General features: G+C 41.3%; 5 protein-coding genes across 7 annotated transcripts in view; 3 read left to right on the forward strand and 2 right to left on the reverse strand.

The window, feature by feature from the left end:
- The first annotated feature begins 10 nt into the window (after positions 1 to 10).
- LOC122778474 (zinc finger protein 112-like) lies at positions 11 to 15,749 on the forward strand. Of its 2 annotated transcripts, XM_044040429.1 has the most exons (5): positions 11 to 443; positions 1,065 to 1,319; positions 6,312 to 6,390; positions 10,044 to 10,122; positions 15,588 to 15,749. In XM_044040429.1, the coding sequence occupies exons 1-5, from the start codon at positions 83 to 85 to the stop codon at positions 15,747 to 15,749; spliced, it is 936 nt and encodes a 311-aa protein (XP_043896364.1). In that variant the 5' UTR covers positions 11 to 82. The 2 variants fall into 2 exon arrangements, with proteins under 2 accessions (XP_043896364.1, XP_043896363.1); XM_044040428.1 differs by lacking the exons at positions 6,312 to 6,390; positions 10,044 to 10,122; positions 15,588 to 15,749 and having other exon boundaries at positions 1,065 to 2,302.
- On the reverse strand, positions 3,947 to 9,344 carry LOC122778473 (zinc finger protein 501-like). Of its 2 annotated transcripts, none has more exons than XM_044040425.1 (3): positions 8,261 to 9,344; positions 4,307 to 4,439; positions 3,947 to 4,140 (listed from the first exon to the last, which is right to left on the reverse strand). In XM_044040425.1, the coding sequence occupies exons 1-3, from the start codon at positions 9,234 to 9,236 to the stop codon at positions 4,023 to 4,025; spliced, it is 1,227 nt and encodes a 408-aa protein (XP_043896360.1). In that variant the 5' UTR covers positions 9,237 to 9,344; the 3' UTR covers positions 3,947 to 4,022. The 2 variants fall into 2 exon arrangements, with proteins under 2 accessions (XP_043896360.1, XP_043896361.1); XM_044040426.1 differs by having other exon boundaries at positions 4,307 to 4,432; positions 8,254 to 9,344.
- Positions 15,464 to 17,695, forward strand: LOC122778475 (zinc finger protein OZF-like). Its single transcript, XM_044040430.1, has one exon. It carries the CDS (start codon positions 15,803 to 15,805, stop codon positions 17,009 to 17,011), a length of 1,209 nt encoding a protein of 402 aa, XP_043896365.1. The 5' UTR covers positions 15,464 to 15,802; the 3' UTR covers positions 17,012 to 17,695.
- Positions 17,696 to 18,133: 438 nt separating this feature from the next.
- Positions 18,134 to 20,550, reverse strand: atox1 (antioxidant 1 copper chaperone). Its single transcript, XM_044040435.1, has 4 exons — positions 20,430 to 20,550; positions 19,469 to 19,544; positions 19,234 to 19,388; positions 18,134 to 18,878 (listed from the first exon to the last, which is right to left on the reverse strand). The coding sequence occupies exons 1-3, from the start codon at positions 20,433 to 20,435 to the stop codon at positions 19,264 to 19,266; spliced, it is 207 nt and encodes a 68-aa protein (XP_043896370.1). The 5' UTR covers positions 20,436 to 20,550; the 3' UTR covers positions 18,134 to 18,878; positions 19,234 to 19,263.
- Positions 20,551 to 21,445: 895 nt separating this feature from the next.
- The window catches only part of slc36a1 (solute carrier family 36 member 1), a 31,679-nt gene continuing 28,018 nt past the window's right edge, over positions 21,446 to 25,106 (forward strand). The window contains exons 1-2 of the mRNA XM_044040421.1: positions 21,446 to 21,672; positions 24,163 to 24,300. Coding sequence (XP_043896356.1) covers positions 24,264 to 24,300 — 37 coding nt within the window. The 5' untranslated portion in view covers positions 21,446 to 21,672; positions 24,163 to 24,263. The remainder of the gene's footprint in view (positions 21,673 to 24,162; positions 24,301 to 25,106) is intronic.

Raw genomic sequence — 25,106 nt, forward strand, 5'->3', positions numbered from 1 at the left:
AAATGTTTTTTTTACTGTGCAGAAATGTCCTGTAGCCCAAGAGGCTGTCTGTCTGTCTATCTAGTTCACTTCTTCTAAACTGATGGGCGTTCCCGTCGGGGGCAGTCGTTTTTTGGCAAACAGTCACTTTTCGGCACTACGCCGGGACGTGACAACTGTAACACCCAGCGGAAGGAAGCAAAACAAAGCTAGTGGCGTTAGCTCCCGGAAAACGGTGGGTGGATTGTTCGTTTGTCGCAGGATAAATATTCCAGTTGTCAAAGAAGCAGCGATGTCTTCGCGTCAGTATTTGAGACATTTAATCTCCGAGCGACTAACTGCTGCCGCTGAAGAAATATTCTCAATCTTTGAACAAAACATTGTCGAGTACGAGGAGGAGGTGAATCGTCAGCGCAAACTGTTGGAGATCTTTTGCAAACCTCGAGTGGAGTTACGGCGAATAGGTCTGTTTTTATAAATACTAACAAGTGAATGTAACTCACGTTGGCCTTTCACTGTTTTCTCCGTCCACATAACACTAGATGTAGCGTTGTTCTCTCTTTACGACGAGATATTAATTGTATTAGAGAAGCTTTTGACTTGAGAAGAGAAACAATCTATTATAATAGGACAATTATTTACTCTAGGTCAGTGGTCAGCTACTAGTGATGATTCCAAAAAGTCTGATTTTTATTGAATTATTACACAAAAAAAATACAATTTGCTCCAACTGACAATTGACTGTGTTTGTGTAGAGAGAAAAAACAAAACACGAATGGATATTCATAACAACATATGACCACATGTTAGGCTCAAAGAAGAAGTACTTGGACGGGTGCACATTTATTATATTTTTATTAACAGTGTGTGTTTGTTTTGAGCATTTTTTGACATATTATTCTCCACATCTCACACACATTTGACAAGATTCACCAGCGCGTCACACGTTTATCTTGAAAGTAAATCCAGGCGGCCTGATTATCATGATGGTCATAAGAGGGTTAAACATGTTTGTGGGACAAGGTTAACCAACAACTACCCAATCTGAAGCTAACTTTCTTCTCATTTTACTCTTGTGTGTGTAGAGCTTCCACAGATTAAAGAGGAGCAGGAGGAAATCTGCACCAGTCATGAGGGAGAACAGCTTGAAGTCAAGCATGAGGCTGATTCATTAATGTTGACTCCTGATAATGAGGAAAGTGACCACATGGAACCAGAACCAGACAGTGACCAGCAGCTCCTCTCCCACGGCTCTCCTGTAGCCGAGAGTCCAGGTCCCACAGGAAGTGACCGCGTTGACTCTGTGTCTAATAGAAATGCAGAGTCTGAAACTCACTCAGGTAAACCTTTTTCTTATAACTGTGGGTTTTGTGGGAGAGGTTTTCCTTACAGGTCTCATTTCGTGGCACACACGCGAGTCCACACGGGAGATAAACCGTTTTCCTGCAGAACGTGTGAAAAGAGTTTCAAAACCAAACAGGAATTGCGGAGCCATGCGAGAAGTCACACAGGTGAGAAACCCTACATGTGCGCTATTTGCGGGAGTAGCTATATGCGCAAAGATGACTTGATACTCCACATGAGAACCCACGCGGGGGAAAACCCCTTTTATTGTGCAGCGTGTGGGAAGTGTTTCCCAGGAACTGTTGATTTGAAGTCCCACAAAAAAACTCACACCGGTGAAAGGTCTCTCATTTGCAACGTCTGTAAGAATAGTTTCAATAGTAAGCAGTCGTTAGATATCCACACGAGGACGCACAAGGGCGAGAGGCCGTATTCCTGCGAGACATGCGGACAGCGCTTTGTACATGGACTGGCGTTGAAGAAGCACAAAACAACTCACACCGGTTAGAAGACGCCGTCTGCCAGTTCCATAACTGCAGCTGCAGAGAATCACCACCGAGTCACTACTGCTATTTTACTGACGATTGTCCTGAAGTTGTATATTTGTACATTTGTAATTGTCTGTACAGTCCTGGAAATAAAACTCTTATCTATACATTTCTTACAAAAAGTCTCTTGTCTTATTTATGGAGCGCGTGGCCTTTCTTTTTAGGTTTTTATTCCTGATTACACAGATGAGAAATTATGAAACCGTATCGCCATATTTCAAGCTTTCTTCGAAGGAAAGAGATGCTACCACTTCCAAAGCTAAATTTTTTACCAACATTGGAAACTTGCCGAATATGGGTTGCCTGATTGTCGTAACATTTGGCTCGAAGAAATTCTCTGGGCCTCTACTTCAAGCTGCCGTTACGCAACTTCCTTCCCAGCCTCCAGCTGAAGACGAGCAAGGCGTGTCTTGATTTTAGCATCCATTCTGGATCCATGGGACTCAGTATAACTGACTCCACTTGGTCATCTTTAGGAAAGAAACCCCCTAAAGCAGAAGGATTATCATCAAGTGACACAGACCTTCAGAGAACATTCAACTCAAGTAACGTCTCCAATACTTTGTTTTTAATCTCCCTTTTAACACCATATTTTTGCACTGGAGTATTAAAGTGCGCTGCAATAGCATAACTCTAGTTTATCAAAGCTTGGCTTTTCAATAAACTCATCCAACTGTTATGTTCTTAAGCCTGGTTTACACAAGGTGGGGGAGGAAGGGAGGGAGGCGGAGTGCCAAATAAATGATTTATATACAGGAATCTATCAAGGATAAAACAATGTGAACATTGGAGTGATATATATCAAAAGGGTCCATTTTAACTCACAAGAGTTCTTCAAATTGTTTGGCCGGAGAAACTGAGGTCAAAACGTCTTCAGGGCTGGGTTTGTATAACATAGGGGGTGTGGTCAGGGTGTGGCTGGCCACTGATTAAAGGTACCAAGGAAGTACCTAAGGAAGGCCGTCGGAGATTGCGAAGGAGGCAGCGCAGGCGAGCTTCTGGCTCTGGCTCCACAGGAAAGACGAGCTGTGGGGAAATTGTATCGTGATATAAATGAAGAAATCCTGACTTTTGTGTGAAAACTTTCATACACTGTTCAAGCTACTGAAAAGTGATTTCTATAAAAATGAAAAACAATAAATTTACCCATTTTGCCAAAGTTTCTTTACGTGGGTCTGCATTTCAAAACCTCAAACCTGAAGAATTCAGCTGTTCTGTTCATTATTCTTAGATATCTAATGTTTTCCGGGTAAACAGACCTCTGTTGCCCCCTTGTGGTTATTTTAAAAGACAATGAATATGTTTGTTACTCGTCTGAGTGAAGAGCAATCCTCACTGCCTCATGCACATTTTCTAAATTACAGGTACACATGAAAAACACTTTGCAAATGTTTCACAAGGACATGGTTTCTCGCGTATGAATTAAAGGGCATCCTCTGGAGAAATTAAAATACTTTAAATGATAGTATAAAAATGACACTTTTTGGCATCAACAAACTATTTATTCAGCAAATAATGGGACGTATGATAGAAAACAGGACTGAATGTTTAAAAAAAAAACTAAAATTTTCATGAAATAACAATAAAACACACTTAGAAAAAAACAATGACATAGCCGATGAATAATAATAAAGAGAAATACTGTGACTTCTCATTTTGAAGTTAATACCTATGGGTTCTTCTGTGTCACAAATATCATGGAAACACTATTAACACTCATTTGCTTGTGACACACAATGAAACCTTTTATTGACTCACTTACATAAATGTCTTTCAAACTGGAGCCCACATTTTGAATGGAGCCTGAGGGATCTATATAGCTGTAAAACCTTGCGCAAAATCTGAACCACTTCACGGAGCAATCATGTGGTACAGCCGGGCAGCGAGGCCTCGGACGTCATCATTTTGGCTCCTCCCCTAAATGAAGCAAGCTTCGACACGCGCATCACCGAAACGCCCCCTCCCCTACTCGGCACACGCTTCGAAGCCTGGATACGGAACGTCACATCGCTACAGAACTGTTAAATAACATTGTAACAAGTGTTAAATCGAGCCACTCGGCCTAACCCCGAACTAAACTAACTTAACTCTGGCTCCGATAGCGAAGCACGAGTAAAACACTTTCCACACGTTTTACAGGAGAAAGGCTTCTCAACTGCGTGTATTCTTACATGCTATTTCAAGCGTACTTCGCCCAAAACACTTTCCACATGTTTTGCAGGAAAATGGCTTATTATTATAATAACTCTCATGGTCTATTAAATTTGATCTCTGTTTAAAACATTTTCGACACCTTTTACAGGAATAAGGCCTCTCACCTGTGTGAACTCTTTCATGGTCTATTAAATTTGATCTCTGTCCAAACCACTTTCCACACGTTTTACAAGAAAATGGCTTCTCACCTGTGTGAACTCTCATGGTCTATTAAATCTGATCTCCGTTTAAAACATTTTCGACACGTTTTACAGGAATAAGGCCTCTCACCTGTGTGAACTCTCCGATGCCGTGTCAAATGTGAACGGTTTCTAAAACACTTTCCACAAATTGTGCAGGAATACGGCCTCTCACCTGAGTGAACTCTTTCATGTACTGTCAAAGTTGATCTCCGCCCAAAACACTTTCCACATGTTTTACAGGAATACGGCCTCTCCCCTGTGTGAACTCTTTCATGATATGTCAACTGTATCTTTAGTCTAAAACACTTTCCACACGTTTTACAGGAATATGGCCTCTCACCTGTGTGAACTCCCTGATGCTGGGTCAATTTTGCACTGTCTAAAAAAACACTTTCCACACGTTTCACAGGAATACGGCCTCTCACCTGTGTGAACTCCCTGATGCTGGGTCAATTTTGCACTGTCTAAAAAACACTTTCCACACGTTTCACAGGAATACGGCCTCTCAACTGTGTGAACTGTTACATGTTTTGTCAAAGTTGATCTCCGTCCAAAACACTTTCCACATATTTCACAGGAATACAGCTTCTCACCTATGTGAGTTCTTTCATGTCCTGTCAAATGCGTTCTTAGTTTAAAATGCTTTCCACACGTTGTACAGGAATATGGCCTCTCACCTGTGTGAACTCTTTCATGGCGTGTCAAATGTGTGTTTCGTCCAAAACACTTTCCACACGTTTTACAGGAATACGGCCTCTCACCTGTGTGAACTCTTTCGTGGCTTATCAAATGCGCACTTCGTCCAAAACACTTTCCACATGTTTTACAGGAAAACGGCTTCTCACCTCTGTGAGCTCTTTCATGGTGTGCCAAATGCACACTTTGTCCAAAACGTTTTCCACATGTTTCGCAAGAATATGGTTTCTCTTTGGTGTGAACTCTCATATGTATATTGAGTCGAGACTGACAGGGAAACCCTTTTCCACACATGTCACATTTTAAAGTCTTTTTAACAGTTTTACCTGTCTTTGATGTGCGACAGTTGTTTACTTTGTTTCTGTCACTTCTCTTCTGTGGATTTGCCTCTGCATTTTTATTAGACACAGAGTCAACGTGGTCACTTCCTGTGTGACCTGGACTCTCAGCTACAGGAGAGCTGTGGGAGAGGAGCTGCTGGTCACTGTCTGGTTCTGGTTCCATGTGGTCACTTTCCTCATTATGAGGAGTCAACATTAATGAATCAGCCTCATGCTTGACTTCAAGATGTTCTCCCTCATGACTGGTGCAGATTTCCTCCTGCTCCTCTTTAATCTGTCCTGACTCTGGTTCCTCTTGGTCCAGACTGGAGTTCCTCTCCTGGTTCCAGAGCTGCTGCTCAGTGAGAACCTCCTCCTCTTTAGGGACATGCTGCTGTGGAAGCTCTACACACACACACACACAAAGAGACACCAATGAACAGGTTACTGACAACAATTTAAAGAAAAAACAAACCTATTGCAGACACCTGTTGGTAAATTAGAACAGAGAAACTGATCGGCCTCTAGACGCCTCCTTGCAGCCTGTGATGAGTGTCTGAATACTGGATGGAGGTATTTTTAACCATTCTTCCAAAACAAAGCTCTCCAGTTCAGTTTCTAGGGTCATTGCCTTGTTGGAATATCAAACCCCTGCGCAACTTCAACTTTGTGACTGATGCTTGATCATTATCCTGAAGAGTTTTTTTCCAAAATGAAAGGCTTCCTTCTCATCACCCGGCCACACAGATGTTTATTGTACAAACTGCGCTGAATTGTGGAACCATGTAGATACACCATCTGAAGCCAGATGTTCTTGCAGGTCTTTGGAGGTGATCTGTGGGTTGAGTGCAACCGTTCTCACAATCCTCCGCCTATGCCGCTCCTCTATTTTTCTTGGTCTACCAGACCAACTGTGCCTTCCATTTCCTGATAACATTCCTGACAGTCCAAATTGACAGTTGAAACCTTTGCAGAAGCTTCTTGTAGCCTTCCCCTAAACCATGATAATGAACTCTGTTTGTTTTCAGATCGTTTGAGGGCTGCTTTGATGATCCCATTCCCTCTCAATCCAGTAGAGAGTCAAAGACAAGTGCAACTGGCATTCAGGTACTTTAAAGACCTTTTCTCATGATTGGACCTGTCTATGAAGATCAAGGCATAACAAGCTAATCCAACCAATTTGTTGGTCATCACTTGCACTACGCTGTGACGTCGGTTTCCAACTTCTATTACTGACAAATAATACTTGGATAACAGCAACATAAATAAAAGAGAACTAAAAGTAGTGCTGGTACTGTCCGGTACACGACGTCCGACACAAGAATCAAAGCCAACGATGCTGTAGATCAAAGTTAAAAAGACTTAAAAATCCTAAAAACATTTAGCAACGGAAATGTCTAAATTGAGGAGTCTGGTGTATTTAGAGACAGCACTGCTGAAAGCCGGCGATCGCAGCGCGTAATCACGACCACGTTCAGTGGTACTTCGGCTCAGTGACTGTGTCAGACGGAGTCTGCGCTCAGCTCATGCAGGAAGTACTGAACCATTCTGTGAACAAATCTTCAAATCCACTTATTCTAATGATTCAGTTACACCAAAAACAACTGCTTTACAAGTCACTACTTTGTGTGTTTGTGTCTTTAAATGACAGTTTCAAAACGACACTTCTTGGCATCAACAAACTATTTATTCAGCAAATAATGGGACGTATGATAGAAAACAGGACTGAATGTTTAAAAAAAACTAAAATTTTCATGTAATAACAATAAAACACACTTAGAAAAAAACAATGACATAGCCAATGAATAATAATAGAGAGAAATACTGTGACTTCTCATTTTGAAGTTAATAGCTATGGGTTCTTCTCTGTCACAAATATCATGGAAACACTATTAACACAAATTTGCTTGTGACACACAATGAAACCTTTTATTGACTTACTTACATAAATGTCTTTCAAACTGCACCTGTTACCAAATGGGTTTCCTCAGGTGCTGCAGACAAAGCAACTCTTACGAATGCTGCATATATATAATACAATACAGTTCCATCCATATGTATCCAAGCTACTCGAAGATCACATAGAAATATCCCCTTGATGTTCAGTTTGTGAATGACGATCTATAGATTCCAACATTAAGACAGCGTAACCTAATGTCGCGTAAAAAACCTTGTTACACCAAAACTTAAAGTACACACTGAAGCCTCATGAGGCATTGAACCACTTGAGCCCACATTTTGAATGGAGCCTGAGGGATCTATATAGCTGTAAAACCTCGCAGCAAAATATGAACCACTTCACGAAGCAATCACGTTGTACAGCCGGGCAGCGAGGCTTCGGACGCCATCATTTTTGGCTCCTCCCCTAAATGAAGCAAGCTTCGACACGCGCATCGCCGAAACGCCCCCTCCCCTACTCGGCACACGCTTCGAAGCCTGGATACGGAACGTCACATCGCTACAGAACTGTTAAATTACATTGTAACAAGTGTTAAATCGAGCCACTCGGCCTAACCCCGAACTAAACTAACTTAACTCTGGCTCCGATAGCGAAGCACGAGTAAAACACTTTCCACACGTTTTACAGGAGAAAGGCTTCTCAACTGCGTGTATTCTTACATGGTATTTCAAGCGTACTTCGCCCAAAACACTTTCCACATGTTTTGCAGGAAAATGGCTTATTATTATAATAACTCTCATGGTCTATTAAATTTGATCTCTGTTTAAAACATTTTCGACACCTTTTACAGGAATAAGGCCTCTCACCTGTGTGAACTCTTTCATGGTCTATTAAATTTGATCTCTGTCCAAACCACTTTCCACACGTTTTACAAGAAAATGGCTTCTCACCTGTGTGAACTCTCATGGTCTATTAAATTTGATCTCCGTTTAAAACATTTTCGACACGTTTTACAGGAATAAGGCCTCTCACCTGTGTGAACTGTTGATGAATGTGTGTGTGAATATGGCCTCTCACCTGAGTGAACTCTTTCATGTACTGTCAAAGTTGATCTCCGCCCAAAACACTTTCCACAAATTGTACAGGAATAAGGCCTCTCCCCTGAGTGAACTCTTTCATGTACTGTCAAAGTTGATCTCTGCCCAAAACACTTTCCACATGTTTTACAGGAATACGGTCTCTCACCTGTGTGAATTCTTTCATGATATGTCAGATGCGCATTTTTTCTAAAACACTTTCCACACGTTATACAGGAATACAGTCTCTCATCTGTGTGAATTCCTTGATGCTGGGTCAAACATAGCCTGAGTCTAAAACACTTTCCACACGTTTCACAGGAATACGGCCTCTCATCTGTGTGAACTCTTCGATGCCGTGTCAAATGTGAACGATGTCTAAAACACTTTCCACAAATTGTACAGGAATACGGCCTCTCACCTGAGTGAACGCTTTCATGTACTGTCAAATGCGTTCTTAGTTTAAAACGCTTTCCACACGTTTTACAGGAATACGGCCTCTCACCTGTGTGAACTTTTTCATGGCGTGTCAAAAGTGTGTTTCGTCCAAAACACTTTCCACACGTTTTACAGGAAAACGGCTTCTCACCTCTGTGAGCTCTTTCATGTTCTGCCAAATGCACCCTTTGTCCAAAATGTTTTCCACATGTTTCGCAAGAATATGGTTTCTCTCTGGTGTGAACTCTCATATGTATATTGAGTCGAGACTGACAGGGAAACCCTTTTCCACACATGTCACATTTTAAAGTCTTTTTAACAGTTTTACCTGTCTTTGATGTGCGACAGTTGTTTACTTTGTTTCCGTCACTTCTCTTCTGTGGATTTGCCTCTGCATTTTTATTAGACACAGAGTCAACGTGGTCACTTCCTGTGTGACCTGGACTCTCAGCTACAGGAGAGCCGTGGGAGAGGAGCTGCTGGTCACTGTCTGGTTCTGGTTCCATGTGGTCACTTTCCTCATTATCAGGAGTCAACATTAATGAATCAGCCTCATGCTTGACTTCAAGCTGTTCTCCCTCATGACTGGTGCAGATTTCCTCCTGCTCCTCTTTAATCTGTCCTGACTCTGGTTCCTCTTGGTCCAGACTGGAGTTCCTCTCCTGGTTCCAGAACTGCTGCTCAGTGAGAACCTCCTCCTCTTTACAGGCATGCTGCTGTGGAAGCTCTACACACACACACAAAGAGACACCAATGAACAGGTTACTGACAACAATTTAAAGAAAAAACAAACCTATTGCAGACACCTGTTGGTAAATTAGAACAGAGAAACTGATCGGCCTCTAGACGCCTCCTTGCAGCCTGTGATGAGTGTCTGAATACTGGATGGAGGTATTTTTAACCATTCTTCCAAAACAAAGCTCTCCAGTTCAGTTTCTAGGGTCATTGCCTTGTTGGAATATCAAACCCCTGCGCAACTTCAACTTTGTGACTGATGCTTGATCATTATCCTGAAGAGTTTTTTTCCAAAATGAAAGGCTTCCTTCTCATCACCCGGCCACACAGATGTTTATTGTACAAACTGCGCTGAATTGTGGAACCATGTAGATACACCATCTGAAGCCAGATGTTCTTGCAGGTCTTTGGAGGTGATCTGTGGGTTGAGTGCAACCGTTCTCACAATCCTCCGCCTATGCCGCTCCTCTATTTTTCTTGGTCTACCAGACCAACTGTGCCTTCCATTTCGTGACAACATTCCTGACAGTCCAAATTGACAGTTGAAACCTTTGCAGAAGCTTCTTGTAGCCTTCCCCTAAACCATGATAATGAACTCTGTTTGTTTTCAGATCGTTTGAGGGCTGCTTTGATGATCCCATTCCCTCTCAATCCAGTAGAGAGTCAAAGACAAGTGCAACTGGCATTCAGGTACTTTAAAGACCTTTTCTCATGATTGGACCTGTCTATGAAGATCAAGGCATAACAAGCTAATCCAACCAATTTGTTGGTCATCACTTGCACTACGCTGTGTCGCGGTTTCCAACTTCAATTACTGACAAATAATACTTGGATAACAGCAACATAAATAAAATAACTAAAAGTAGTGCTGGTACTGTCCGGTACACGACGTCCGACACAAGAATCAAAGCGAACGATGCTGTAGATCAAAGTTAAAAAGACTTAAAAATCCTGAAAACATTTAGCAAACGGAAATGTCTAAATTGAGGAGTCTGGTGTATTTAGGGACAGCACTGCTGAAACGCGGCTCGTAATCACGACCACGTTCAGTGGTACTTCGGCTCAGTGACTGTGTCAGACGGAGTCTGCGCTCAGCTCATGCAGGAAGTACTGAACCATTCTGTGAACAAATCTTCAAATCCACTGATTCTAATGATTCAGTTACACCAAAAACAACTGCTTTACAAGTCACTACTTTGTGTGTTTGTGTCGCAAACATAGAAGGTTTAAGCTTTCACAAGTCTTGGTTTCAGTTGCAGATATTGTGATTTAAGATAAGTTACATCAACAAATGGACAGGGATGTTGTGCAAATGTATTTAAATGTGCAACATTTACTTTACTACAACTCTGACTGGAACCCTGGTTTCTGCTTTTAGTGCATTATTATGAATTCATGAAATTGTTGTCATGGTGCAAAACAGACAGACATGGTTTAGGGAAGAAGAAAGTAAAACAGAAGCCACATCCTGGCTGTACAGACCTGTCCTGTGTAACTTTATTACAGGTCCCCACTGCATATGGAACAGTCTGCGCTGAAGATCCACATCTTCCTCATGTTCAGGGATGTTTTTCTCCAGATGGTGACTTCCTGTGTGATCTTGACTCTCAGCTACAGGAGAGCTGTGGGAGAGGAGCTGGTGGTCACTGTCTGGTTCTGGTTCCATGTGGTCACTGTCTGGTTCTGGTTCCATGTGGTCACTGTCTGGTTCTTCATTATCAGGAGTCAACATTAATGAATCAGCCTCCTGCTTCACTTCAAGATGTTCTCCCTCATGACTGGTGCAGGTTTCCTCCTGCTCCTCTTTACCCTGTCCTGACTCTGGTTCCTCTTGGTCCAGACTGGAGTTCCTCTCCTGGTTCCAGACCTGCTGCTCAGTGAGAACCTCCTCATCTTTACAGACATGCTGCTGTGGAAGCTCTACACACACAAAGGTGTGGGTTACAATTGGCATACAAGTAAAATAAGAAGGAGGTTAGCTTCAGATCGCATAGTTATTGGTTCACGACTGCAAAATTGAAACTGTTGAAAAAGGTTAATTCAGTCAACTCCTTACTCAAGTCCAGATAGAAGTGATCTAAGTTTGGACAACCTACCAAGCCCTGCATTCAAATTACATTATAGTCCATTATAGTCCAGCAGGTGGAGCATGTGAGTACCGTTGAGGACATGAGGACAGTGCTGGACCACTGCGTCCTTCAAAGATCACGTGAACTTTATAGAGTTTAGAGAGTTTACGAATGCATACTAATTTTAAACAGTGTGTCCTGGTTTGAGACAAAAAAGTCGAGCTAAGCTGTGCATTTACAAGCTGTAAATAAACCCTAAACTGTTACATCACCATAGCAACGCAGCACTAAGTTCACTGTGTAAAGGTAAACTGCTTACTCTGTTGACTATTCTCGTGGATACAAAATAAGTCTACAATAAATTACGTCATACTTTGTTGGGTTAGGATTCAGAGAAAACACAGTGAAACAAGTTGTTAGTATTTATAAAGACCATTGTGATTTTACAGACCTATTCGCCGTAACTTTACTCGCGGTTTGCAAACGATTTCCAACAGTTTGCGCTGACGATTCACCTCATCCTCGTACTCGGCGATTGTTCGTTCAAAGGCTGAGAATATTTCTTCAGCGGCAGCAGTTAGTCGCTCGGTGATTAAATGTCTCAAATGCTGACGTGAAGACATCGCTGCTTCGTTCAAAACTGGAATATTTACCCGCGGCACGTGAACACAACACCGACTTTTCGCTGACAATACGGAGCTAACGCTGATAGCTTGTTTTTTTAGACTTCCGCTTTGTGTTGGTCTACTTCCGCTGGGATAGTAGAAACAGTTCACAGGACGAACCGAGAGATTTACTCATGTTTTTAATCAATATTTCTAATTCGCGGGGTTTTATTATCATTAAAGCTTCCTAAAGGCGATAGAAATGTCCAGAATTATAAATTTTTCGAGTGACGTCACGCTGTGTACGTGCACACTACTGAAGCGCGTACTCGTTGTGTCTCGTGAATGGCGTTATGTCAAGTGCTGCTCAGTTTTTCCTGATCCATTTAAGGTAAAGTGCTTTACATACTTCTTATGTCATTTTGGGACGTCGGTGTATTTTCATGGAAACGTTGTCGAATATATCCACCATAGTGAAGCCAAACACATCTACGTATTTGTGGTTGAATAATTAATATCGTCCTAATACGAACCGCTAGCCTGTCGGCTAATATCCCTAACATACGTTTTGTCGCGGTCATCAGAAACTTCTTCTTCTTTTCCTTTCGGCTGTCGGTGTAAATAAACACCCTACGTTTGATTTCACCCCTTACAATCGTGAATGATCGTGAATTTTAGGCATTTAAAACAAACATTAACCTTGTCTGAACACCTGCCACAACATTTTTATTCTATTTGTGATATTTGATAGTAAAACAAAGAGAAAACGGGACATTAAACTGCCTTTTCTGCATCTGGACCATACTGGACCGAGTCCAAATGCCAAATCTCTATATATAGAATTGTCAAATTCTGAATATTGTCAATATTGTCAAATGTAAAAGTTTCTGACTTGTGAAACATTTTACCTCTTTGTGGAGACATTTAACTGCTTTTTCTGTATCCAGGCCACATTAGACTAGGTCCACTTTCAAGTCAAGTTATAACAGAAGAGGATTAATTTATTTGGAAATACATACACCTGTCCTGCCCCCCTAGAGGACAGACATTTTTATTTGAATTTAACTACTATTGAGAACCTGATAATATTTATTTATTTATCTGTATAAACCACTGAATTAAGGGAAGATATGCTCAAATCACAATAATATGCTATTCCATAAGTTAGTTATTATATAAAAGAAGATGTACAATGTAGAGTGTCTTGTATCCTTTTTTAAGCACAACCTATGCATATGAAATCTGATTGAATTGGTGAAATTTGTAAATGCATTACATTTGAGAGTTTGCTTGGCTTGTTTTCTTAAACAAAAATCACAAAAGTGTCTATTTTGTGTCATCTGCACAATTATCGGCTGAAGATGTGACCTATAAACACAAAAAAGTGTTGGCACGTTACGTGTGTTGCACGTAAAATGCAACATAGCTAGTGTGAATTGAAGAAAAATATACCGCAGCGTACACCGTTCTAATCATTATCTGTGTGTTCCTCTCCAGATGCCCACTCAAACCGAGTGCCACGTTTGCCACGAGAACACCGCAGGTGCCGGCGAGTCGTGTCAGCACTGTGGAGCCGAGCGAGCCGTCAAACAAACACTGGAGAATCGTAAAGAACAAAGGGCCCCAGAAAAAAACAGCGGCATCAACAAATTATACGATGCAACAAATCTACTGGTGGGTTGACTTTTAATACAATTCGCTGTGCGAAATTTAACTATTTAACATCATTGAAAGAGGCGCTCAAAAGGTACCTCATCAGTCACACTATGTACCATCAAACTTAATAAGTCATCTGTTTTTTCCCTATATTCACTGTATAGTCACTTAGATGATTGGTTCTTTGTTCTCCGTATTCTTGTTATCGTTTAATAATTTTTTGTCTTTGTTTACAACAAATGTGGTCTTTGATTGACGTCTTCATGGGAGAGGTTTTCATGTAAGCCCTCACAGGTTTCATGCCTTTCCTTGGCACATCCCAATCATAATAAATTTGTATATTATTTTAAATGATATGTTTGTGCAAATACATAAATAAAGTATATACGACAATAGATGTGACGTCAGCTGTTTTTCCTCTGTGCTCTGCATTTGTATGCGTGTCTTTATGATTTTCGTCAATCAATTTTGTTCCAGCTCCACAAGTGGAATCTTTTAGAGCGGCATCCAGTCCTCCTCCTGGCCGAAAGAACCACGGACAGTTTTCAAGCGGAAGTCTTCTGTCCGTGGGAAACGGATGCAGGAGACGCGAAAGACGCCTTGGATACTTTAAAGATGATTTATGAAAGTGTCCTCAATGGTATGGTACACACATCTGCATGCTAGAGTTTCACACACAACTCTTGAGTGTATCCTGGATTGGTCAACTTATTGCGTGAACTTTGCGTTGTAAAATTAAAGGTGATTATTGGTGGTTGAACATAAGGCAAAAATAGTCTTCACCTTTTCATCACTAACCAATCTGAAGCTTTTTTTGCCAGTTATAAACCTGTTCCTTTGTGTCTCTTTGTGTCTGTAGAGCGTCCACAGCAGCATGTCTGTAAAGAGGAGGAGGTTCTCACTGAGCAGCAGCTCTGGAACCAGGAGAGGAACTCCAGTCTGGACCAAGAGGAACCAGAGTCAGGACAGATTAAAGAGGAGCAGGAGGAAATCTGCACCAGTCATGAGGGAGAACATCTTGAAGTCAAGCTGGAGGCTGATTCATTAATGTTGACTCCTGATAATGAGGAAAGTGACCACATGGAACCAGAACCAGACAGTGACCACCAGCTCCTCTCTCACAGCTCTCCTGTAGCTGCGAGTCAAGATCAGACAGGAAGTGACCATGTGGAGAAAAACATCAGTGGACATGAGGAAGATGTGGATTTTCAGCACAGACTGTTCAATATAAAGTGGAGCCCTTTATTAAATGTACACAGGACAGGTCTGTATAGCCAGGATGTGGCTTCTGTTCTCACAATATCACAATAAAAACACAAATCCAACACACATTATGTACGAAGTCTATCAAGAGTAGTACTGAAGTAAATGTCTGTTGACGTCACATTTTAGTATCGGCTCAGCTCGCTTGGATCGTCGTCAGAGCAGGTACTAAAAAAACACCAGGTGCCAGGATCTGTCACTGATGGAAAATGTCCGCCTCACACAGTCACTGAACTGAAATACGACTGAAAGGTTTGTGATTCGACTCACGGTCGTAGCAATTTGTGTTTCTCGCAGGACCTCCTGATTCTGAGGACTCCGGGTCGACGGCCGTGATATTGCAAGGCTGTTTTTCTAACAGACAGTAGGGGGCAGTGGAGACAGCCCATAATCTCCCCTCAACAAGACATTTAACCATCACAATGACGCCGTTAAATTGGGGTTTTTAAGACTTATTTGAGACAAGTGACTGACTTTTTTTCTAACCAAGCTGCAACTGGACTGTTTTTTTTCTGTGTCAGTGAAGTTGTAACCTATTCCTTTGTGTCTCTTGTGTTTATAGAGCTTCCACAGCAACATGTCTGTAAAGAGGAGGAGGTTCTCACTGAGAAGCAGCTCTGGAACCAGGAGAGGAACTCCAGTCTGGACCAAGAGGAACCAGAGTCGCTCAAAGAGGAACAGGAGGAAATCTGCACCAGTCATGTGGGAGAACAGCTTGAACTAAAGCAGGAGGCCGATATAATAATTTTGACTCTGGATAATGTGGAAAGTGATCACATGGAACCAAAACCAGACAGTGACCAACCGCTCCTCTCCCACAGCTCTCCTGAAGCTGAGAGGCAAGATCACACAGGAAGTGACCACGTTGACTCTGTGTCGAAGCCACATAAGACACGTCACAAAAGGAAAAGTCGCGGCAACAAAGTGGACAACGTGTCAAAGATTGAGACCGAAACTCAAACGGGTAAAAAGTCCTTTAAATGTGACACTTGTGGAAAAAAATATGCACATAAGTGTGCATTAAATCTACACCAGAAAGTTCACACAGAAAAGAAAGAATTTTCTTGCAACACCTGTGGCAAATGCTATACAAACAAAGGTGTTTTGTTGATTCACACGAGGACTCACACCGGCGAGAAACCCTACTCTTGTGAAACATGTGGAAAGACTTTCAGGCAAAATTCGCATTTAATAGCCCACAAAATATCTCACACTGGCGACAAGTCGTACGCGTGTGAAACATGCGGAAAGTGTTTTGGAGAAAAACAGACTTTGATCGTCCACAAAAGAACTCACACCGGCGAGAAGCCGCACATCTGCAACATTTGCAAGAGTGGCTTTGCGCGCAAAGATGCCTTGATGGTCCACGCCAGAACTCACACCGGCGAGAAGCCGTACTCCTGTGAAACGTGTGGAAAGAATTTCCAACGGAGGTGGCATTTGAAAACCCACGAAACGACTCACACGGGGGAGAAGCCTTACATCTGCGACATTTGTAACACTGACTTTGGACGCAAGCATACGCTAATGATCCACATGAGAACGCACACGGGCGAGAAACCGTATTCCTGTGAAACCTGCGGGAAGTGTTTTCGACATCAGCCCACTCTGATAATGCACAAGAAAACTCACACGGGCGAGAAGCCGCATTGCTGTGAAACGTGTGGAAAGTGTTTTCAGCATCAGCCGAATTTGATAATGCACCAAAAGACTCACACGGACGAGAAACCTCATTCCTGCGAAACGTGTGGGAAGTGTTTCCGACAGAAGTCGCACCTGAAACTCCACAAAAGAACTCACACGGGCGAAAGGCCGCATTCCTGTGAAACATGCGGGAAGTGTTTTGGACAACGGACGACTTTGGTGAAGCACAACAGAACTCACACGGGTGAAAAGCCGTACGTTTGCAGCATCTGTAAGAATTGCTTTGGGTACAAACGAACGTTAAAGGTCCACATGAGAACTCACGCAGGCGAGAAGCCATGAGCCAACTCATGTGGTGATGGGTCAACTTTTTAAAAAAGCGTTTGTGTCTCATCTTTCGCCATTAATGAAAAGCTTTATATGTGTAACGCCTCAGAGTCAACACTAAAACTGCCAGCTCTTATACACGGAACGCCAAGGAGAAGAAGTGGGTTTTAGCTGAGGTTTAAAAAAAAACCCAAAAAACTAATTGTTATTACTTGTTCCACAATTTAGCACTGGCAAAGGCTCCGCCTCCCTAGTGATTTGAGCTCGACATAGGTACTACAATAAAAGATCTTTCTGCAGACCTCGGTGATTGGGACGGTAAGGATCTAAAAGATCACTGAGGTAAGTATTAAAATGAATGTTAAGTATATATGGCTTGTTCCTTGCGCTGTTTTTGCAGTGAGTGCAAAGCGTCTTAGCGAATCTCTGCGTCTACATCTACAAAGTTTTGGATTTATCATAATTAATTTATATCAGATGTCGTGTATGAAAAATTTCACTGACCTTCTAGAATGTATTTTAGAAAAATACTCAATCACAAATATTACCTCGATGTTTCAGATGAACTGTCACGTATGTATATCGGACATTTCCGAAAAAATGCACCGATGCTCCAACTGTCTGAAAAGCACTTACCTTTAACGATGAGGAAATACTGAGCAGCACCAAAAAAATTAAATCCATGCTTCTCCAATTAAATTGCGTAATGTTCAATTTTGTTTGGGGAAAATAAAGCCCAACATCTTAAATGATCTCTGATAACGACGAAATACAGCAGTAGTGACCTGAAGGTCATGGAATTGTATACAAAATTCGGAAAGTCGAAGGGCTATAATGTTCTGGCTGTTGTTTCTAGGTAAGTTTTCAGACTTCCATAAACAAATACTAGTGTAAAAAACTATGGTTACCCATAATTTCACACTCAATGGCTCCACCTGGTGGAATAATAGGACCATTACAATTAAGAGAAAGACGTGGAAAGCCTTGGAAAAACATGATACAAAATGTAAAACATTAGAATAAACAACTATTTTTAACTCCATAAGATAACTTCCAGACAACTTAAACTTAAATTATAAACTATCACTTTTACTCCAAATAAAGTCTGAGGGACAAAAAGAATGAAAGAAACTGAAACAGAACTGATGTTATTTATTTTACAACAAGAAAAGAGAAGCTTATTTTTCCAAAGTAACACAAGCAAAATGTAAATTACAGCTCGTTAATAGATTTTTAGCAAATCTTAATTACTTCACTTGTACGGAAGAGGATTAGAGTCATATGAGAATATCTTTTATTTTTTGAAACAAAATTAAAACAAGAAAGCCAGAATTCTGAGATTTAAATCAGAATTCAGAGGAAGAAAAGTCAGAATTCTGAGTTTAAAGTCAGAGTTTAATCTTACAATTCTGAGGATAGAACTCAGAAATACGTCATTCATCTGAGATTTCAGTCAGAATTGTGGCTCTTTAAAAAGGAAAAAAGAAAAAATTGTTTTCAAAAATAAAATCACATGTGACAATACTAATCCGATCATGAGTTTATGAGTTTTCCCTGGTGCAGAATCAAGAGTATAATAATATTGATGATGATAATCAATACTGAATGAAGTGTTTAGACATATCCGTGTAGTGTCGCACAGCAAAGGGAATGTGTCTCAGCTGAGTTAAAAGAAGTCAAAAAAACACTTTAGATCTTCAGGTTTTTTCTCTTTTCAAAATAGAAAACATTATCACAGAAGAGCAACTTTATAGTTGTTTATGACAACACTGTAGGATGATCTGCATTCAGGGAAGATTTTTGTGCGTGTCAGCTTCAGGAGATTTGAAGGAGGGAGATGATCCGTCAGACTCCTCCTCCTCCTGACCAATAAAGAACTTTCCTAAAGAAATACAGACGAGGACAACAATTTGTGAATCCACTAGAGACTGAATGAGACTCAAAAGGAGCTTTTCCATTGGGCAGTTCTAGCACGACTCGGCTCGGTTAGCACCTGGTACCTGCTGCGAGCTGAGCCGATACTAAAATGTGATGTCGACAAACTGCCGGCCACTGATTAGTGAGAGAGTGTCGTCACTGGAAGTCACGAGTGCGACAGAATAATCAAACTGCCTAACTGTAGATCAGAGTCGAGTCGAGCTTGAGCTGTATAGTGGAAAAGCTTCTCCATTTTGGACGAATGTCTCTACTTTGAGTCAGAACGCAGAACACTGTAGGAAAACCCGGCATCACATCACCTGTTCTACATGAATGGAGCAAGATTCCGCTCATTTGGTGCCGTTGTACGTGACTTTCTTCCCACTTTTCTTCAGCACTTCCAAGAGAAAGTCCGAGTCTTTGTCGGACTCGATCCAAACTAGTTTCTTCGGCAGGTCGATCTCAAACTTCACGCCTGTGAGAACAAAAGAGGTGTCGTTTGAATAGTTGTGGTCATTGTCTGCAACGTTTAGTTGTATTTGCGACACACCTCACCTTCCTGTTTGCTGAGGATTCTGGAAATGGCTCCTGAACATCCTTCACACGTCATCTCCACCTGAAACTCGTACTTCTGTTACACAAACGTTCAATATTGCACATTAGTGTCTTTAGTCGGGCTGCAGAGATCAGTCCATTAATCCAATTCCTCAGCTCCACCTCTGATCACATACACTGGTATATATACAGTGGAATGGTATTTCTCATTTACCTACAAGTACCAGCAGAGGAAGCTCACATATCCGATTTTGAGAACTGACATTAATGATTACTTCAAATTCCGGCTTCTTAAGTGTGAATATTTTCTGGTTTCTTTGCTCCACATCATCCCAGGAAAAAAATTCATTAAAACTGAGCAATGAGCTCATAAGTGACTTGAGAAAATATTGATAAGATCAATCGATTATAAAAATAATTGTTAGTTGCAGACCTAGAGGAATTCTTGGTTTGTTTGGAACCTTCAAAAAGGTCTGATCAAATCCCAATTAATATGATTTATGTTCATCACTTAGTCTAATATGTTGTGATTCTGTGTTTTTCATCTTTTGGATGAATGTTTTCACATTTTTAATTGTACTTTAACTTGTTATTGTCTGTGTGCAAACTTGTAATTTCCTACTTCAATGAAGGTTGTGCACACGCAGATTAGTCACGGGTTCTTTCAGGAATGCCACAAATGGTGACTTATTTAGACTGATTTCGCTTTTTTGTTATTTACCTGTCCCCATGTATGGTAAATTATTGATGCCAACTCAATGAAGTGTTGGATTAAAGCTCGATCAGGTCATTAAAAAGAATATATTTTTAGCCTGATAATCAAAGTGCTCGCTAACACAGAAATGATCCATTTCAAGCAGCTAGCTTACAGGCTACTTAGCATCCGGGAGCAGAAATGCTATCCCAAAAACGCATCATAACTAAGTTATTAACAATAAAACGGCGATTAGTAAGAACTTACGGTCATGTTTGAAGTGACGTGTCACAAACTGCTGCTTCTGACTGAAAGATGTAGGAAAAGGTAAGTTAATCTCCCGAAATGGTCACTTCCTGCTCTAGCGTCAAACTAGCACACATGAGCAGCAGCGTTTCCGGTATCAACAATAAACGTAAACATATTTTTTCACGCTGCGGTCTTGAAGAGTATGTTATTATTATTATTATGTTATATTCAACATTTTATATTTATGTATCAACAATATAAAATGTTCGCGTGCTGTTTGAGTGCTTTTGAAATGAACATTCAGGAAAATGTGCTCACGTCCGCCTTGAAACTGAAGCCATTTTGGCTAACTTGACGTCAACAAACGTCCACCTCGGTGTCTTAAGTTATGTGATTTAAAAAATAACCCCCCACACAGGTTTGTGTTTATTTAGTTTTTAAAACGAGACACAATTCGCGATTTTTATTTCACAATGAACAGCGCAGAGAGCCCTAGTGCCCCGCCCATATGACAATCATCGTGCGGCCCCGGTTCTCAAATCAAGCGCTTCGATTCCGCTACATTCTCTTCAAACTAAAATGCATTATTATGACAATTATTATTATAAGTAGTATTTCGTCGCATTGTAAATGTTTGAGTTGCAAATGTTGCAAAAGGTATTGTGAGGAAGCGCAAAAGTTATTACAAGACGTATTGCGAGTGAACGCAAAAATTCGGTCTTAAATTACTTCCCACCATGACCCTACCTGGCCTCCGTAGTGAATGAATACAACTTTGTACACTATTATTGTACAAAGCTGTATTATTGTTATTGTTCTTATTGATTATTGTGAGTCTTCCGTTAATCTCACTCAAATGTTCAGAAAGTTTCAGTGTTATATTAGCAGTGGCAGGGATGTTTTAAGTAGAGGTGGCGATACATTTGGTTAAAATTTAAATAAAATCATCCGAGAATGTGTTTGTTTTGGGAATTTTATTTTGAAATACTGTAGCTTTAACCTAAACAACACCGCTGCTGCTCTCTGAGCCAGCGCGCGTGACCACCACGACGACGCGGAGAGCCGAGCGCAGCCGAGGAGGAGCCGAGTCCCTGTCCGTCACTTGTGCTGCCGCTGCTCCGCTGTTTGTTTCCAAGCACCTCCGGACATGATTACGGAATGAAACCTGCGGCTCTGCAGTGACGGTGACGGTAGCGTGAGCTAAAATCAGGCCACAGGAGGGAGAGACATAGAGAGAAGAGAGAGAGAGAGAGAAAAGGAGGTAAGTTACTGCGTCGCCTTTTTTATTCGCGTTCGCGAGCAATGTTTTTATTTGATGCTAACGTTAGCCGCCGCTGCTAACTCCAGCTTTATCTCCAGGTAGCTGAGTTAGCTTGGATGATTAAGCGTAATTGAGGGGTTTACAGGTTGTGAGCAGTGTCAGTGCTGCTCATGTCAGATTTATTCCTGTGTATGTGTTTGTGTGATAGTTTAAATCAGCTATGTTGGTTCAGTATAATGAAGGATACGCTCTTTTAAATTGAGTGTCATCTGTGAGCAAACAGACATAACATGTCTCCGTCAAATATACTGCTTCATGATAATGACCTGTTAATTACCAGTGTGCACAGTAGGTGGCAAAATTTGGAGGCAAAAGGAATAATCTTAATTAGCTTATTGTAGAATATTAGTAAAATAAAGTGTAAAACACCCTGTAATCACCTCACCATTCATTTTCAAAATCGAAACAAACATGTTTTCATGATCATTTTCAAAATGATTTCGGGATTAAGGCCTGTGTTTTTTTATAGTTAGGCACTTGGTTGTGATGGTTAAGGTTAGGGTTAAGGGTCTAGGCAATTCCTCATGTCTATGATGTGTCCTCACAAAGACACACACACAAGCTTGTGTGTGTGTGCTGCTGAGAAAGGTCAACACCTCTGTGTACATCTAATAAAAGTACTTAAAACTCAGCTGATTTTGGCCACGCCCTTGTCAAACCAGGATGTGATGTGTCAGCAGTGTTTAAACACTGACATGTTAAAGTTTTAGTTTTTAGTCCCATGTTTCTGATTAGATTTTTGGTGTCCGCTATGATACCAGTATCATAACCCTGAGCATGTTCCTATCAGTCTGGTCATAACATCTGTGCTGATGCATTTACGCCATATTTAGGGTTTATGGATTTAATTGGATTTTCCTTTTTTTATTTTCCTCTATCCCATACAGTTATTTTTTGCCCCATCAGACCGATACTGAGTATCATACTGGCATGACAGCGTCATTAAAGTTAATATTTTCTAGTGTCTTTGCTCCATATAACCAAGAAATCATTAAAACGGAATAGTTTTCATTATTATTTTGAGGTTCGGGAAACACTGATCCAACATTTTTTGGCTATTTTGTGGACGACTATTTGATCAATCTGGAGAATAATCAACTGATACTCAAATAACACGCAGTGTACGTTACACATTATCGCTGACGTCTCACCGCACATTGTGAAAACTGCTGATTGGTTTATAACGCGGACACTTTGGTCACGCACTGTAAAAAACAGCCAAGTAACACCCTGTTTTTTCTCTGAATGTTCAAATGCTGTCTCATCCTGAAGAGGAACTGCCTTCAGGGATCGAGTTTCACTTTCAAGTTTCCAGTACAGGTTGTACTGAGTCGAGTCGTTCAAGCAATAGTTTATGTTGGATAGAATGTCTCTGTTCTTCCATTCCAGTTCGTCCACAAAGAAATCGTATTATATTTCTCATTTCTCTTTCCCACAGATCCAATAACTTGTTGTGAACTCACTGACAGACAGACAGACAGACAGACACTGCTGTGTAATACAATATTGCAGAAGTAGATTTAAAATGGAGAAACGGCCGCTGAGAAATGAGAATAAGCATAGGATCCGGAAAATATCTGCACAGTCCAAACGTTTGAAAACCATGGCTCATTAGTTCCTCCACCGCGAGGGTCACGCTTTCATCGGCGTGGGTTTATCTGTAAGTTTGTCCTTTTTTCGCAACTTCCTGTGTGCAGTTTTTAAACGGATCACTGAGAATCCCTTTTGTGACGGGTAGGTGATCACCCAAGTATGTTCCCATTTATTATAATAATAAAAAAGTCCAAAAGTTCTGTTGAGTTCAGAGCGATCTTGTCCCACAGTGTGGTTGTGTAGTTTAGCCTCGGGATTAAGATGTCTATGATTAATCTGTAAAACTTAGTCTGGTTATCCAGACGTATAGAGAAATGAAAAGTGAATAACCAACAACCAACCTGAACTTGATTGTATTTGTCTTTTGTTTATGTCTAGTTAAATAGGGACAAATATAAGATTCTTTGTACGTTGTAAATAAAGTAAGTCTGTAGACATTTACGTTCTCATCCACAGCAATTTCCAAGCCACGATGTCCACAACGTGTCTTGTTTTGTCCGCAAAACAAAGACTAGATCCATTTTTTCAGGCTTCCTTGTTAAGGAGGAGCAAAGAAACCATCAGCGGCCAATGAGGTTAATGATTTCCCGAGCAGGTGATAATGCACCAGCGAAATCTCACACCTGAATGAGGAATTGAAACGGACGTCTTTGTTAAAGACATGAAAATATGTTTTTCTTTGTGTTGATGTTCTTGTCAGAGAAGTCAGAGCTTGTCTGTGTGTCCTTTACGTCGAGGTAAAAGAAAGACAACATACTAATGATTAAACTCTCCTTTTGCTTTACAGGGTCTTTAAAAAGATCACCGTCATTATAACGTCACTCTCTTTTGTTGCAGGAGGCTGTCGGTGCTGGACTCCCCCGACCCACCAGCACTAGGATCCGTGAGGCTGGACCGGAGACGAAACCCGGGCCGCCGACCAAACCGCCTGACCTGTAATGACCTCCTCCAGCGACGTCGACACGCGAGGCGAAGGTATTAAGACCTCGCAAACACAGTTTCACATAACGCAGGTCTGTGTACACACCGGGATTATATGTAATCCCCAGTCGGTGCGTTTTAGACACTGAATCATCATCAGAGCAGCTTTTCATTCAGCAGAATTGTCTTTACTGGAACCCAAAGAACCTAGTTTTTCTATATGAGCTCCTGAATACCTCCTGAATACCTGAAGTATGCTTTAAAGCTCTGGTGTGTAGCATTTAGGAGGGTTTTTTGTGTATTTTAGGCAAGGGCCCCGCTTTACAGAGGCCACCGCCTTGCGCCGCCGTGTTTCTACAGTTTTGTATTAGATCACTTGGCCCTCAGGTTTCATATATAGTGAAAGTCTGGTCTCTGTTGGATCTAACGTGGACTAAACTGGTGAATCTGAGTGCCTCGGGTCCCGACAAACAAAACAACATCACACAACCGTGTCTGCAAGCAGTGTGTGTTCACAAAGTCTTAAGTACACCTGTTGTTTTGTAAAGTACAAGTACTCAGAGACATTAAAACCAGTTAAACAGTTAAAAAAACCACTTACAGCCAGAGGCTCTAGGTGGTTTTAGGTCATGAGGCTCCTTCAGTTTTAGGTCATGACTACATGAAGTTGGATTTTTTAGATATGATGGGTGCAGGACAAATCAGACCAACCACTTTTGTCCCTCACGGAATTGCTGTTTTGGGAGACCTGTTTTGGGGAAACAGATCCCAGAGTGACTTTAAGAACGGAATAGAAAGTTCTGTTTTCCGTGTGGGAAAAGGCCTCAGTCGGTACGTGTCACATTCCGCCCGCTGTCACT

Source organism: Solea senegalensis, linkage group LG12 (genome assembly GCF_019176455.1).
Source record: "Solea senegalensis isolate Sse05_10M linkage group LG12, IFAPA_SoseM_1, whole genome shotgun sequence".
NCBI lineage: Eukaryota > Metazoa > Chordata > Actinopteri > Pleuronectiformes > Soleidae > Solea > Solea senegalensis.

What these genes read in the sequence shown, in the direction of transcription:
- LOC122778474 (XM_044040428.1), top strand. Translation starts at nt 83, where the DNA reads ATGGGCGTTCCCGTCGGGGGCAGTCGTTTTTTGGCAAACAGTCACTTT. An exon ending in AGTGGAGTTACGGCGAATAG is followed by an intron (nt 444 to 1,064) that starts GTCTGTTTTTAT and finishes TTGTGTGTGTAG; the next exon opens with AGCTTCCACAGATTAAAGAG.
- LOC122778473 (XM_044040425.1), bottom strand. Translation starts at nt 9,236, where the DNA reads ATGTTGACTCCTGATAATGAGGAAAGTGACCACATGGAACCAGAACCA. An exon ending in ACATGAAAGAGTTCACTCAG is followed by an intron (nt 4,440 to 8,260) that starts GTGAGAGGCCAT and finishes GAGTTCACTCAG; the next exon opens with GTGAGAGGCCGTATTCCTGC. An exon ending in CGAAAATGTTTTAAACGGAG is followed by an intron (nt 4,141 to 4,306) that starts ATCAGATTTAAT and finishes TTTTAAACAGAG; the next exon opens with ATCAAATTTAATAGACCATG.
- LOC122778475 (XM_044040430.1), top strand. Translation starts at nt 15,803, where the DNA reads ATGGAACCAAAACCAGACAGTGACCAACCGCTCCTCTCCCACAGCTCT.
- atox1 (XM_044040435.1), bottom strand. An exon ending in AATCCTCAGCAAACAGGAAG is followed by an intron (nt 19,389 to 19,468) that starts GTGAGGTGTGTC and finishes TTGTTCTCACAG; the next exon opens with GCGTGAAGTTTGAGATCGAC.